At 37.4% G+C, this 16604-nt stretch overlaps 1 protein-coding gene across 4 annotated transcripts in view; it reads left to right on the top strand.

Annotated features, from left to right (window-relative positions):
- Positions 1–16604, top strand: part of ATG10 (autophagy related 10) — an 81783-nt gene that overhangs the window by 3217 nt on the left and 61962 nt on the right. For all 4 annotated transcript variants that reach the window (XM_021379853.1, XM_021379850.1, XM_021379851.1 and 1 more), the window contains exon 3: positions 3218–3334. In XM_021379853.1, the coding sequence (XP_021235528.1) occupies positions 3218–3334 (117 nt within the window). The remainder of the gene's footprint in view (positions 1–3217; positions 3335–16604) is intronic.

The raw sequence follows: 16604 nt of genomic DNA, 5'->3' as shown, positions 1-16604 counted from the left end.
ATAACAACAGAAATGTTTTGAACACTTGATTTTTCTGCTTTGGATGCTTCTATAATTTTCCATCTAATAGTAGATTCATATTATATTAGCATCTCTCTTTCCATCGCTTCTTTTTTTTTTGACTGGTTGGACAGTGTAGATTTTCTTAGATTCTGTTGCTTCTCTGATGGATTTTCTATTATGGAGGGTTTGAGATGCTCAGTGCTACCTTTGTATTTCTTCTCTTCGCTGCGTAGAATTTACTTCTTTTTTTTTTCTGGACTGGTGGTCTTTTGTTTTAATATCTTGTTTTCCATCCTTTCAATAATTCTGGGGAGATAAATCATTGTTAAAACATTTTGAAATGCAGGAAGTCTGAGAACAAGTTTGTGGTATCATTTCTATTTAAATAATTGTACTCAAATGGAAGGGTTACCATTTGTAACCCTTTCATCACAGATAAAACAATTTCAGGTCTTGGTCTTAAATGCATTCACTTCAGAAGTTTTTAAAACAGTGCAAATATTAGTCAAGTGTTACGATGCACCCTTTCTTGTAGGCAGCCATTTGAAACTTTAGATTTCAGTCGAAGGCTGTATTTATGAGGGGTTTATTCAACAAAGAAAGATGCTATGAGCCTCTATGGGGAATTTGATACGTAGGTCAAACTTTGAACTTTCTGTGAAATGTGAAGCTTTGCTGGAAAGAGCAAAACAAGAGATTTGTGTTCTCATGTATTTGAAAAAAACGGAGCTTTTTTTTAATGGGCCAAGTTGATGACTTTGTGATTTCAGAGCATAACAAAAAGCTGACCATTGAGATGGCCCATTTATACTATATAATCTCTAAGGGAAGCTTTTCATTAAAAACATTTCTCATTGTCTTTTTGCTTTTTTTTTTTTTAACAATATTTGTGATACAGGAAGTTTGAAGCACTCAATTTGGCCACTGTAACATGCTCAGATCCCATTCCTCGTTCCACACTTGCATGAATAGACCCGTTGATGGCAATGAGACCACACAGACTTGTAGAAATGTGCTCTTAGGTTCCTATGTTTTTTGTAGAGATTAAACTTAGATGATGAAATACTCGCTGTTTTTGTCAGGCTGACTCCTATGGCATGAGCTCATGTGACCCCAGCAGAACCCAGTACTTACAGCTGAAAGTGGAATGTTCTAAACCACGTTGTTCTTATAATCCCTTCTTTTTCCTTTCGAAAGAAAGCTGTACAAAAAAAAAAAGAAGCTAAGAGCATCTCAGTTGCAGGACCTCATGGAGTTAAAAAGTGGATAGTAACACTGGTTGTTATTAGAGATGGGTAATTAAATCTTGTCTGTGACAGCTGTCCCATCATTTCATTTCTGTTTTAAGTTTGTTTCATATTAGTTAGGTTAATCTGGGTAATCATATCAAAGTCTATATCAGTTCACTTTTGTTTATGATACCTACAAGACAGCTGGAGTAGAAAGGTACTCCTTTTCCACAGTAATGAGGATCAAAATCCTTGCTACAGTATTGATTTATTTGCAGGGGCAGAAGTCTACAGAGTGCAGCAGGAAGGATGCTCCTCTTTCCCGCCACCTCTTCACTGACCTCCAATGTACAGCTATCAAGCACAGAGGCTTCTAGTTCCACGTTTCCTGCTGTCTGTAGATATTTTTCATGGCATTCAAATACTGTGGAGCACAAAGGCTGTATAGCTTTGGCTCTCTTTCCCCTCACTGGAAAAACTGGTTCAGGGAGATGAACGTTGTATCCAGATCTTCTCTGGCAAAGCTCATTGTGCTGTGGGGCATTCCACCTCTGTGGGTGGTGGTAGTACTTTCTTTGCTGTGCTTAGGGTAATAAATACTAATGTAGGGAGCTTTATTCCTAGTGACGCTCGCTCACACGAAACTCCACAAGGAGAGACTTGAGAGAGTGCTGAGAATGAATGGAGTGGTTTTTATGTCACCAAGATTCAGTTTTTCCATCTCTTTTGTCCTCTGCATGCTTGGTACATGCACAGGATGCAGTTGGTTGTACAACCAGGGCATCCAGCAAAGTTTGGTATATTTGTCCTGTTGATGGGTGAGATAATTGCCCGCAGCATGATTTGTGCTTAAAAATTCTCAGGCAAAAATACATGTAGATGGCATTAATGTTTTATTTAAGGTGTGAAACTTGATAAGAACAAAGTATGCCTATAGGCATAATGTGTTGGAGGTATATATATTCTACAGTGTCACTGGAAGGAGAGAACTGGTATATCAGAGTAAAGCCTATGTTGATTTAAAGGTCAAAATACATGAAACAAACTGTGTCAGAAATAAGAGATTAACCAAAGAGCCGTATTATGGTTAAATTTGTGGCCTTGTCAGGCAGTGTAATGCTACATTAATGAATTTGGTAGGGAGTCTGTTTTGAATAGAATTCTTTTTCATCAGATGTTGCACATGTGCTTTCTGTGTTTGTCTAGAATAAAATGTAATGAAACAGCTAATAAAACCTCAATTTATTTGTTTCCTTTGAAAAATACGTTCTTAACATGTAACTACTGATCTTCGTGTTCCATGTGCTCTTTCTTCCTTTCAGAGTGTATGTTTTCCCAGTGATCTGTTTTTATTCTTTGAATTGAAAAAATAACTTTTATATATGTGTACAGATAGTCACTGAAGAGGGAAGGCTGCTTAGAGCTTCTGCTGCAACTCTGAAATTGCAAAAGGGCCTTTACAACAGTAGGCCAGGTGGTCTGGGAAGCAGAATGATAAAAAGGGAACTGGGAGAAAGCAAAGCATTGCTGTTTTCTCTTACATTTGACCCTCAGAAGTGATCAAGAGAAGGAACAAGTTGTGACTCTACACACTCAAGTTCTAAAGGTTGTTAGTTTTTGTTTTTAACTTTATGAAAGTTGGAATGTAAACAGATCTAAAATAAAACTAAGAGTTTGGAAGTGTGTAGTACTGGTATGAATGCAAGTTATTATTAGCTGTTCGTCTCTTCAGAACTTCAGTGCACTGTCTTCTGATTCTTTGTCAGTCATCCTGTACTAGGTTTTATTTTCACTTTTAGGGTCTTTGATTTCTTTCAGTGTTGAGAACAGTATTAACTACCTGTGAGAAGATTCTGAGAAGCAATACGATCATTTCTGTAAAAAGTCTAGGAGCTTCTGCTTATATGTCATGCTCAGTTTTTTTCTGTAACAGTGGTATCACTTAGCATTTTGGTTATGGATTTTTTTTTCTGTTCTGAACACAGGACCTTGGTGATGGTTATCTCAGTAAAACACATTTCCAAGTAACAAATAAAAGCATCCCACCAGATATCAAGAAGAAAAACGATAACAATGAACAAACGTTGCTTACACATGTTGAAGTAAGTACAGATTTTAAACTTCTGTGTTTATAAATAAAACCTGAACAGGATTTTTAAAAAAAATGTAGCATTAAGTCCTTCCAGTAAGATTTCAGATCTTCAGTTGTCAGTGGCTGTTAGTTATTTTTCATACAGTGCTTCTTGTTAATGTGTACAGATAACTGGGAGGTGAAATTTAGGAGGAAATGGAAGAGCTCCAGCACCAGCGTCTTCTATCTATATGTTTTTGTCATGGAAAGATAATATTTTTTTGCACATTGATTTGCACAAACATTAAAAGAACTGAAGTTATTTTTGAAAGAAATACTCAATAGAAGTGATTTTTTTTCTGAAGAAATAAGTAGTGTGTAGAAATTTTACACTCATTGTATGCAATGAGTACGCAATTTTCTACAATTACTTCTTACTAATTCTTAAAAATACTGAGCAATTTTTTGAAACTAGTGATGAAAAAGAAAATATGTTACGTATTCTTGAAGGGAAATAAACTTCTTTCTTCCAGAAAATAAATTCTGTTCATTAAACAGAGGGTGAATTGTTTTAAATAATTATTTGCTTGTTTGACTCTGCATTAGACCTTCAGATTATTCACTAATCAAGATATAAACACTGGAAACTCGCTTGTTTTGTTGTTACCATACACAAGAAAAGAAATTTTGGATTATAATTGACTGAAAACAGTGGATTCCTTATGTTACAAGCTGTTGACTAGATTGACATGGTATATTTTCCAGTTATCTTTTCTTGTAGCATTTCCTTTTCTTTCTTCATCGGCACAACTTTTTTTTCTTTTTTCCCCACAGATACTCTGGTACACGGTCTGAAATAAGTATTCTTTTGGCCTGAATTCTGAAGGAAATGCCACTTAGGCAATTGTACCATCTGTTAGGTAGTTATTTCTTCTGATTTTTGAGTTCAGTCATGGATTTCTACTGTATTTTAAAGAAGGGTAGATCTCTCAAAGAGTTTGTTTTTTAAGAAATCTGAAAGCTGATGTCTGGCTAGGTGAAAGATGATTTTTGCTGGCAGGTAGATCTCTGATCCTTACGCTCGGTTTGGCTGGTCAGTGCGTGTACCGCAGTGAAGGAGCACCTTGGTCTCTCAGAGTACCTTGAAGAGCAGCTGGGATTCTTGGGTCTAAGTCTTGCTTGCAGATTGCTTGTGTTCCATTGCTGATGAGACGACTCTTCGGATGCACTGAGAAAAGCTGGAAAGCTTTACAGCCCCATTGCTGGTACACCAGATTTGATACCATTTGGAATTGTTATCATCTTTAGAATCATTACCTTATATTTGTTAGATAGGTACAAATCAATGGGCAGATTATGTAAGTTGTGTCGGATGCAGCTGCAGCATTTTAGGTTTTCCTTGAAATTTTAGTATTTTTTAAACTGAAGGCTGATTGATATCAGTGCTTCAGAAGTTATTTAGCCGTCTTTACAACAGTGTTTATATACTTCAGATCAGGCTTGTAAGAAGAGATTCCTTGTTCGTATTCAGAATTGATCTTTATTACTGTGCCTGTTTTAACAATGAATCAAGTTTTCTTCAGAGTATATTTTAAAAGAATATGCTTTAAAGCTGTTTAGACCTCCCTCTGGAACAGGCTTGTCCAACCTGCAGGCCGCCTGTGGTCTGGCCTGGCTGGCCCTGCGGGTACCCCCGCCCTGTGCTGTAAGGCAGTGGCTCTTCCCTGCATAGTGGCCCCTGCGCAGCCATTGCTCACAACAACCAAACATCGGTGTGCTATTATTGCTGCGTTGACAGAAAGCAGGGCATGGGGAGAGCAGTGCTGACTCAAGTGATGGCACATAACTGTGTGCGTGTTGATACACTGGCTGAACACAGGGCTCTGAATGGTGGAGAATACGCAGCCCTGCTTTCTGTTGTGATAAAGGAATTTGAAAATAGGTTTCAAGGTTGCTGAAAAGATCATCAATTTATGTTTGTGGCATCATTTTCAGTTGATATAAGCACATGACCTGTAAATTTTCAAATGGAATGTGTACAGTTGCAATCGGATGTTCAACTAAAAAAATCTGATCATGTCTCTTTACTGGACTTCTGTAAACCCTCTCTTACCAGAGAGAGGTATCCTTCACTTCACATTCCCACTTTGTTCGTGTTATAGCTTTTTTCACCAAACAGTGAATGTGAGCACAGTGAGGCTGTGGGTGGTGTTTTTCAGCAGTGGTGACTGTGACAGTGGGTCGCCTAAGATGGTGCAGATTGTTGTGAGCACAGCAAGCAGGGTCTTGTTTGTTGCTAGTGAAAATTCATAGCTAATGGTAGTGACTGTGTTGAAAAATAGTGTTTTGTAGCTGAGAATTTGCTCTATGAAGTAGTGTTACTGTGCTCTTTGTATTGGTTGTAGTTTCCATGGAATTAAATAGGAGACATTACTTTTGGAGTAACTTATGTATATGCTGTCCAAGACAATTCATCTTTACTTAATGTGGCCCAGGCAAGCCAAGAAGTTTCAGCTGTACAAAGAGTAAAAAAAATAAAAGTATTCAGAGATTTTAACATACCAAAACAACATCTTTAGTATACTGAAATGCTAGAGTAAGCAGAGTCTTAAATATACTGAAATATAGTTCCAGGCCAAACTCTGGTTTATCAAGATTCTAATATTAATCATTACCACTTGAAATATTGTGAAAGACATTCTTGTCGAGAATCATAGACATGCGTTGGTTGAAAGGGACCTTAAGCATGTATCTGTTTCTCTTTGAGAAGAAGCATTTACTCATGTTGCAAAGTTAACAATAAAGATGAACAGCAAAGCAAGATAAATTTCTTTAGCAATTATGTAGTTTATAAGACATAATGGTATGCGTAAGAAAAAATTGTTTCCAAAATATTTGCTGTCTGACACAGATTATGTCATATTTATGTTCATTCCTTGAACTGGAGTTTAACCGAGCTGTTAAGAGTGACGTTATTTAATATAGAGAATAGAAGCATGCTGGTAAGTTAAAGAATGAAATTTGTTATGGACATGTAAAGTAAAGCTATGCATTCAGTGCTAAGCAGAAAGGTGGAAGCAGTGATTCTAGGGCAGTTTATTCAAGGTCAAGTGCATGGTCCTGCACCTGTTTTGGGGCGGTATCGGGCACAAATACAGGTTGGGTGGAAAACAGCTTGAGAGCAGCTCTGAAGAGAAGGGTTTGGGGGTGTTGGTTGATGGAAGACTCAACATGAGCAGGCAGTGTGCACTTGCAGCCCAGAAAGCCAACCGTATCCTGGATTGCATCAAGAGAAGTGTGACCAGCAGGTTGAGGAAAGTGATTCTGCCCCTCTACTCTGCTCTCATGAGACCCCACCTGCATCCAGTTCTGGGGCCCTCAACACAATGACATGGAGCTGTTGGAGTGGGCTAGTGCAGGGCCACGAAGGTGATCAGAGAGCTGGAGCACCTGGCCTAAGGGGACAGACTGTGAGAGCTGGGGCTCTTCAGCCTGGAGAAGAGAAGGCTTTGGGGGGGACACCTTATAGCGGCCTTCCAGTGCCTGAAGGGGGCCTACAGGAAAGCTGGGGAGGGGCTTGTTATCAGTGCATGTAGTGACAGGACAAGGGGAAATGGCTTTAAACTGGAAGAGGGGAGATTTAAGCCAGATATTAGGAAGAAATTCTTTACTGTGAGGGTAGTGAGACACTGGAAGGGGTTGTCCAGTGAGTTTGTGGATGCCCCCTCCCTGGAAACATGGAAGGCCAGGCTGGATGGGGCTGTGAGCAACCTGGTCTACAGGGAGGTGTCCCTGCCTATAGCAGGGGGCTGGAACTAGATGATCCTAAAGGCCCCTTCCAACCCAAACCATTCTGTGAAACCGGTGCATGTATGAAGAATGTGTTTTTCCACAAAGTAGACTCTGCAAGTCCTGTTCCACTAACAATCTATTATTAAATAGGTTGTATTTTTGTAAAAATAAACTTTGTGCCCATAAATCACATGCTGTTGCAGAGTTTTAACAGTCTTTTACAATATTTTATTGAAAGAGATTCAGTTGAGTAAAGTTCAACTGAAGTGGTGATCTTTGCAGAGCTTGGGAAGTCCTCTGTTGATTATGTAGAGTCAGTATTTACCATAGCTTTTTCTTAGAAAAACTAGAAATCTTATTTTTATATATTTGAAAGCAAAAGGATATCTAAATAAGAATTTAAATTTCTTTTGCAGAATGTCTGTCATTGGCTGATAGATTCATATTTCAGAATTTCAAATTTCAGAGTTACTGTTGTGATCTGTACCTTTACTATGTTGTATCGCTGCTGTTCGTGTCTCACTGAGATGTTTTCATTTGTTGTTAGTCTGATCTCCTTCAAGGTATCATTGGAGAAAGTTTTATGTAAGGTAGTTAATTAGGAACAGTCAGAAAGGAGAAACTAGAAAATTAAAGCCCTTGTAATCAGTATCCATTGTTAAGAACAAAAAGTGTTGACAAAAAGAACAAAAAATATACTGTGGTATATGGAATGGCATAAAAGGCCACAACAGTCTCCTCTGTTGTGTTCCTGCAAATCCAGTTCAGAGATTATGAATGGAACACTAGTTGTGGCAGGTGAAAATTAGGAGGAAAATTTGAAGACAAAATTGTGAAGCTGGATAGAAATAGGGGAAAGCCATCCATAGTGAGAATGGAACTCCTGTTTAAGTAATTGAGCCAGAGGGCACATCAATGAAGAAGTGACATTGAATAATTCAGCGGGTATACCCTATTATAGCAAAGAATTTTAATGTTGTGCTGAAACTGCACAGAAACGAAGTTGTTCCTGTTTTGTTTTTAAATCTGTCAAGAAATACTAAAATATAGATAGAGTGCAAAAAATGTGTAGAATAAAGTAAACTTATTGAAATAGAAAATCAATTATCTGATATCATATTATCAAAAATGTGTCAATCTCATGGGATCCCCAGAGAAACAGATCAAATTATTTGAAAAATTTAATTCTGCTCATTGGTCATGGACAGTTAGCTTTTCAAACTTTCCATCTTAATCTCTGCTATCTAAATATTTGGGGTCTTCTGTTGAGGGAGTGATGAGTTACTACTATGTATTCCAGTCTTCACAGCAGTCTGTATTAGGTGGTGTGCTTGGTTTCACTTACATGACTTGTTTTGATAAAGAGATTGAAAAGCATCTGAAAACCAAGGGGAAAAAAAAAAAAGCGTAGGGCTTTTTTCTTTTTCTGTTTTTCTATATTTGCAATATAGAGCTTGTAACTTAAATCTGTGTTTCAGCCTGAGGCAGTGAAAAGTGATTGTTGTCTATAAATCAAACTGTTTTGAGAGAGGATGCACCTATTTTTCTTCATTGATGTTCAAGGAAGCTAGATGGTTAACTCTGATGTAGTAATCTGCATTTTGTGATATGTATCTTGTACAATGAAGCATGGTTGTACACCCATTAAAGGCTGTAGCAATTTTTGCTGTTGACTTCACTGAGGCTGAGATTTTGCTTTGACAGTAAAGCTTATACATATTTCAGAACAGAATACAGCAGAAACTGAGGACAGGTTTGGGAACCTTTGTGCTGAACTGCAGCAGTGTGGCATGTTATCTAATACAAAGCAGGTTTTCCATTTTTTTAAACTTGAATGGTTCTATCGTGCACGTAATACTTAATTGATGATAACTTCAACTCGCTGCCAAGCCTGTGGAATTCAAACTGTCTCCTAGTTATCTTTTCACGTGCCAGTGAGCCTTTGGTTTGGCATCTGCAGGACTCCAGACATGCTCTTGCTAATTCCTTAGCTGTCCTAGGAAATAGAGGAGTTAGCTCATGAACTCATATGAGGACTGCATATGCTGTTATCTGTGAGAGGGTCTGCTGCCCTGCTTTTAAGTGTCTGTGCTGTAAGAGCCACGAGTTGGATTTTGCTCATTATATTTAAATGACCTTTAGCGTATGCTTAGTTTAAGGAAAATTGAAGGATTTATGTCTGCATAGATGCACCGACATTTTAAAGGCAGGATGTTTGGAGACATGTGAGCTTAAATGCTATTACCTACTTAGAACAGTTTCAGAAAGTTTCTCTGTACTTACTGGTAACTGAGTTGTCAATCTATTTATCTAACCAGGCACCTGGTTGTCATGTTTCGTGCACACCCTCTCTCTTTCCATTTGCTCTCTTACTAGAAAAGGATAGTGAGTGCTCTTATGAAAAGCGATTCTCTGTTTTCTGTGGATTTAGTTCAATCAGAATGTTTAATATGAAAAAGAACTTTAGCTCCTTTTCTTGAAGAATTAAATCCTGCCCAATGTCTACATCTGGCAGTACACTTATCCAGGTTGATAAACAGAAACTGCTAATGACATTGTGACAGATTTTTGACCAGCCTTGTGAAGGAAGCTCACTACTAACTAGTGAGATGGGATCCTGTCCCTAGGATATGAGCTGAAGAGATCATAAATCTGTGCTGAAAATAATGTGAAATGTTCCAAAGCATGGAAGCGATACAAATGCGTGGTCCCATTTGAAAGTTACAAGGTGCAATTTTTATCTGGTTATATTTTTATTCCGTTTTGGTCTTTCTTTGCTCACCTCACTTTATGCCAAGTAAGCGTCATATATGCTTTTCTGCAGACAGCATAAATCTTTTGTAACCACTGTACTGTATTCGGGCTAATTCAACAACAGTATTCAGTTTGTGTTCTTTCTTGATCCAGACCAACATCCAAATCTGCCCTGCCAGGAGATCTGTCAGGATCTATATCAATGGACATGGAATCACGTCATCTTTTGTATAATTTAATTTATATGTAGAAATATATGTTTTAAATATTTGTGTTGACAGTCTTATACTGACCAAATTTATTGCTGAGATTCGTATAAATTGTGCATCACAAGCTCTTCACTGAGGTTAGATGCAATGATAACCAGCTGTGGTGCAGGGAAAGGAATAATTTTGATGAACTTAACCTGGGCTTGATTTTGAGAAATACTGTGGCGTTGGTATCTTGACTGAGGCAGTAGTTTCTGCTTTGGATTTGGACTCTTACCCTTTTTTTTTTTTTTTTCCTCCCCCTCCCTATGGTTGAAACTATTTAAATGCTGTAGAGTTGTATGTAACTTATTTTGAGTCTGGGTAGCTCTGAATTTCACTGAAACTGTGTTTTTGGATATTAGTATTTACCATCAACTTCATCCAACTCCAGCTTTTGTTAAGCTCTACATAGACACCTCTCAAGCAAGGACAGAACAATTACTACCATATATTATTACATGAATTGTTGACAAGGTGAACAATCCTGTACAAAACTCAAAATCAAGATAGTCTGCATGCCTCAAAGAGCTTATATTCTGAAAGAGTAAAATAGGAAAATCTGGATTCACTTTATGCATTCTTTTTGTTTATTATTCAAATAGCTCAAGGGAAGCAATAACTTGGAGTCATAATTCTCTGTGTGTGGTTTGTTTCAGCTCTTCTGGGTATTGCAGGAGTAGTGAGTCAGCCTGGAACTGTTTCTGAAGTTAGAGCTGTAGCTACTTTATGTAGGAGTAGGCAGGTTGGGAATGTTGAAGGTCTCTTAATACCTGATGTTGCCTTTGGAAAATGAGCACTGAGCCTCGCAGACATGTTGGTTAAATTATATATTTATTTTTACATCAGCTTTACCTTTGCTGGCAGATGTTCAATAGTGTAAGTGAATATTTGCCTGTTAGAGGATGTGGGAATGAGTCTGACATCTTCTCTGTGCTTCTTGGTACTATGTGATTTGCTGTTCAGCTGTGGTGTTCAGTTTATTACAACTAGAAAATTATAAAGCTTAGAAATTATTAATCATTTTTTCTCCAAACAAATCCGGTATTTTTAGAATTAAGGACAACTCCTTTTGTGTGCAAAAGTAAATAAGATGAACTCAGTGTAAGCACTGGCATAACCACAGTATTTGTTTGATGGTTAAAAAATGTAAAGTAAAAACCCAGCAAAAGTACTTAAGGAGAAAAATGTAAATACACTTAATGAAATCCAGCATTCACTGGAGAAAATAATAAAATGTCCTTAGAAGAGGAAGAAAATCAGGTATTATATACTCGCATAAAACATCAGTTTATAATGAATGATCACAGCTTAAAAGCAGTGCAGCTGCCTCTGAAACAGGTGAGTTTACCCATGGTCTTTCCCATAGTTTCCCTCTTGCTCTGGGGAGGGAGTAAGTCATGGTGTATGTACTCAAGCCAGAGAATACTTTCTTGAAAACCCAATGGAGGAAGGCTTGATAACTTTGATAGGAAGGAAAATTTCTAATTTTGGTTCAACTCAGACCTACCCAGACTGTTTTCAGCATGCTGGGTTTCCTATTTATATTCCATTAGGTCTCACTGGAACCAGCACTTCCTTTGGTGTTGCTGCCCAAAGTACCGCTCGGCAGCCTTAATTTTGCCACAGTACGTGTCTGTGCCCCATAATTTTGTATTAGCCAGGCCAGTGATTGTCTCTCTCACCCAAATTCCCTTAATGTTTCATTGTCTAGTATATATACAACAAACCTTCTAAAATGCTAGGTCACAAAAAGAAAACCCAAATTGTTGATGGAAAAACTAAATCAAGAAACCACTTATTTTAAGCAGATCTAAAGTGAGCTGCATAATGCAGCAAAGATCCTTGTGATTGTGCTTAAAAATATACTAATCTGAAAATGGAATTGGTTTTTATTAAACCACAAGGAAAAAATGGGGTGTGGATTTTATTAACTGTGTTTTAGAGGAAAAAGCTTGGCAAAGGAATGACATGGTTTAGAAGTATCAAGACTGGAAGAAACTTTGATATTGAGACTACTCCCCTTCCTTGAACTGGAGAAACCTAAATAAAGAAAGGATGCCATGGTGACAGAAGTCATTTGGGTCCAGGATATATCCTGCTTCAGGATTCCTTTATTGGTGGGATGTCTCAGTCTTCACGGAAATTAACTACATTCTTCTCTTACAGAGTTCTAGAGGCATGGGAAGTTTTCTCTCCCCCTTGCCCCACACCTTTGCAGATTACTTTCAGCATGTCACTTTGATATTCAGGCAGATCTTTTTAAAAGTAGTTAGACTTAGTTTTCAAGAAATTTGATGACGTGCTGTTGGCTCGGCTATCATTGTGTGCAGTGAGACAGTTATCTTTATCTTATGTGTTCTTTGATTGTGGTTCTGATTTACCCACCAGAATAGGCATAAGTTTTTACAAACCTTAGAATTGATACAAATAAAAACTAATTATGAAGCTTTTGGGAGAACTGAAGAAGCGCGTTGTATGTATGTAATTTCTTTTTAGTTTAGATGCTAGTGTAAAGTGGTTTCAACATTTTATGTGTTACCTTAGTATTTGGAGTTGACAATACTAGCAAATAAATTCTACATCAAACACTGAAAAAAAATTCTAGTTCAGCTTAAGTGAATGTGACAGTTCACTTAGAGTTACAGTAGTTGAAGACATGCCATAATCCCTGCAGAATGTCTTGCTTTTGCAGTAAATAAATGAAGCATGCCTTGAGACTAGTCACTGATTATGGTTTTCCTAGAGCCTAGGCTTTGACAGACTAGTAGTAATGCAACTGATGAAATCATTTGTAAGCTCCTTCATTTGGCCTAGTGATTTAGTGTTACAGGTATTAAGAAGATGCATTGTCATTTTGCTGACTTTAGTGCATTGTTTGATGGCTTCTGGAAAGTGGTTCTGAGAAGTTTATATGGTTGATTTTTTTTGAATCTAGAAAAGAAAACTCTAGACCATGGTCTTTAAACTTAAAAAATGCAGCCTTGGCTCAATAGGAGAACCTCTCCTCATAGCACTGCTGTGACATTCATTTCCTGAATGTTTCTGTTCTATGGGATAATGGGAATGGAAATATTGGAGGAACGTATGAGTAGAGTACTATGATATTTTGTTTTGTATGATTGAGTAGATAGGAAACACTTCCCCCCCCTAAGCCTTCAGAACTGTTCAGTAGTCGCAAGAGGCTGTACACTATAGTGTTTTTACTCAATACAGCTCATAAATAGGAACAGGTGTGTGGTTAAAAGCTCACTAGAGTGTATACAAGACACATACTTGTTACTCTGAATTTTACTCTAACACCTTGCTGCATTTCTTAATTGTGTGAATTTAAAAATGAAAACTATGCACCTTAAAGTTGAGTAGAATTAATGATAAAAATTGGCGGTAGTTATTCAGAATTGATTAATCTTTGAGATACACCCAATGCAAAAAGAATATGCTCCAAAAACTCATATTGACTCTGGCAGTGATGTTAAATATAATAAAAAGATTAAAATCTCTGCATTCCTAAAAAAAAAAAATAAAAAAAATTATGTATTGGAATAATTTGGCCTTATGAAAGTAAGGATAAGGTGGCTTAGAGGACCATGAATACTTCTGAAAATAATGGATGCAGGACTGCATATTTAATTGGCTAATATAGGATACAGAGAGGTAAGAGAGCTGCCTGTGTCATGATTAGCATTTTGGAGACTTTAATTTCAAGCCGTGCTTCAGTTTCATGCCCATACTTAATGATGGTGGCACATGTGGTTGGATAGTGTGAAGAAGGAGACTTGTTCCTAGCACTCTAGGTGGCACAGCTGCAGCATCATGCTGAGTGATATATGCTGTGCTGGCTGCAGATTAGGTTTGCTCCCCATCCCATGACACTGCCATCTTTGTCAATACTGTTTTACTATAAAAGAAGCTAAATTACAATGTTGTTGATTATTAGCCTTTTCCTTTTTATGGTGAACCTCAAAATACTTCATTTTACCGGTCTTGCATATGTGCCCCCCGCTTTGTTTCTTTTAAATTAAATTATACTGGTACAGTATTATGCACTAGTTTTCTAGGAAGAATGCTTATTGTTATTGGAACAATACTCTGATTTTATCCAAGTGCCTGTGTTTTGGAGCAGCATCATATGTTTCATCTTTCACATTAGTGAATAGCACATTAGCTATTCACCTGTAACAGATGGGTCATATTGACTTGGAGTAAAAGTTGCAGATTTAGGGCACTACAGGAAGCAGTGTTTTCCTGAGAATCAGGCAAAATGGCCACACTTCCACATGTTGCTGCACTGTAGAAAATTCTGAAGTTGAAAAGCTCTTTGATTGTTTGTTTGCTTTCTTACTGAAAATTATTTTACTTCTTGTAAAAAGATTCCTAATCAATTGTCCTTCTAGCTTTGTTTAAGTCTTGTACCATGGATCAGAATCCAGCAGACAACCTTGGGAACTCTTCTTTGGGTGGTGGGTAACCGAAACCTAATTCCATTGCCGGGATCTGCCAAGGTTAGGCCACTGAAAATTTAGGTCTGCCAGAAATGTAAGCAGAAAATTACCTTGAAAATTAAGAAGAGTGGTATCTTTAACCTTTTTTGTCATTGGTGTTATTGTGGTGGTAGGCTATGCAACTGTGACCCTGGTTTCCAGTTAGTTTACCTACCTTAACAGTCCCCAGTCATTGTCACTGTGCTTTTCTCTGTGAGGTCTACTGGTGTGTCTACTTTTTCCTCCCGCAACACTCTCACCGTCATTCATTGTCTGTGAATAATTTATGCATCACTCTCAAGATGCATGAAACAATCTTCTTCTCCTGTGTTACAAAAAGCAGTCATTATTTCCTAGTTAAGAAAAATAAGCGGTCCCATACTTTTTTCCTGTGTACTAGATCTTTTTATATCACCAATTTTGTTAGCCTTATTAATTAAAAAAAGAAAAAGCAGCTGCTGCTGGTTTGTTGTTCATTTTATCAATATAGTGTTTTAGTTTTCTTCTCAAGGAATGCACAGAATGCAAAGAGTTCCTCATGCATAGAGACACTTTGTAGTCTATGTGTGATTCTGAAGTCTAATCCTTTCTACCTATAACCAAGTAACATTGAAATTGAGATCTATGAAGTTATGCATTAGTATAATATTTTCTTTAGTTAATAACAATGTTATTGTCAATAATAATAACTTACCTAGCTTCGTAAAGACAATGAGGAGACGTTGCTTTCTTCTCTTGTAATAGTTAAGTTGTAATGTATGTCCCATAAAAATGTAGCTGTGGAAATAAGGTTCTGTACTGGGCTGGTGCTCAACATGGCACTACCAAGGCAGAATGTTAAAATGTGGTGCTGATGGTATTATGAATGGCCCAATTTCAAAATTATTATTTTGGTTTACAGCAGGAATGAATTTCATTCTGTAAATTTGTATGAGACACAGATGTTTTCCTGAATGAATAAGGCAGTAGATCTTTAATAACAGCAGGTATTTTTTTACTTGAATTCAGCTTGTTAATGTTGCGTAATTTTTCTGTCCTGGTTTGCCAGAGTCTAGTTCAGACAGTGCTTAGACATGTTTACTGACAGTTGAAATGAGACACACTCATTTGTACATTCCAAGTAAAGGGAACATTGTTTAAGTGATCATATATGTTTGAGGATGGGAGAATGCGCTGTGGAGTGAAAACTGATGTCTGTTGCGGGGCATATTTCATTTTACTTGGTGGGAAGCTTTCTTGTGATGATCTGTGATGATATCAGTCAAAATAACTAATCTGAATTGACCTGGAATAGTTTTTACCATTTTGCTTTGAATTCTGGAGAAGAAAATGTCATATGCTTAATGAAATATAAGTTTGCTCTCTGGAAAAAAAAAAAAAGTGCGAAGACTCCTCACGACCATGAGATAGACATTTCAGTGATAAACTAAGATGCGTAAAGATCCCTCTAGAACAAAAGAGAGAAAGCTGTGGCCTGCAGGAGGTGGAAGATTCGTGATGTAGGTAATGGGTCATTTTTTATAACTTTAGATTTGTGTCAATCTAACAAGCTTTGTAATATGTTTAGTAGTATTTATTTTCATCCATATTTTCGACTTTTCCTTATTTGATGGCTTGCCAATAAAACTTCTTTCCAAGACAGCTGAACCTAGCTTGCAGGCTGACAGGGAACAAAAAAACACCTTCAAAAGAAAACACATTAAAAAGCTTAGAAATCACCAGAAAGCGTTAACAGCTCTGTTGGCTGTTGCACAATGGAATACAGGAATTGCAATAATGTTCTTCTTCCATCTGGTGCCTACAAACTTGCTGTTTTCAGAGGCATTCATTACTGTAGCAAACTGTTCACTTATTCATTCATGTGTAGCTGCCCGTTATTCTTTGGAAAAGACTTGAGTTGAAATCGGCTCAGTTCTTTGTTCCTGAAGTGCTCGGTGTCAAATGTATTACAAGAAGTTGTCAGTCCAAATGCAAATATCATCAGATTTTAAAGCATCTCCGCATGTTGTATGTGTTTGGAATG

The sequence above is a fragment of the Numida meleagris genome, chromosome Z (assembly GCF_002078875.1).
Source record: "Numida meleagris isolate 19003 breed g44 Domestic line chromosome Z, NumMel1.0, whole genome shotgun sequence".
Taxonomy (NCBI): Eukaryota; Metazoa; Chordata; class Aves; order Galliformes; family Numididae; genus Numida; species Numida meleagris.
Note: the sequence above shows the minus strand (reverse complement) of the source record. Positions and strands in the feature narration are given on the sequence as shown.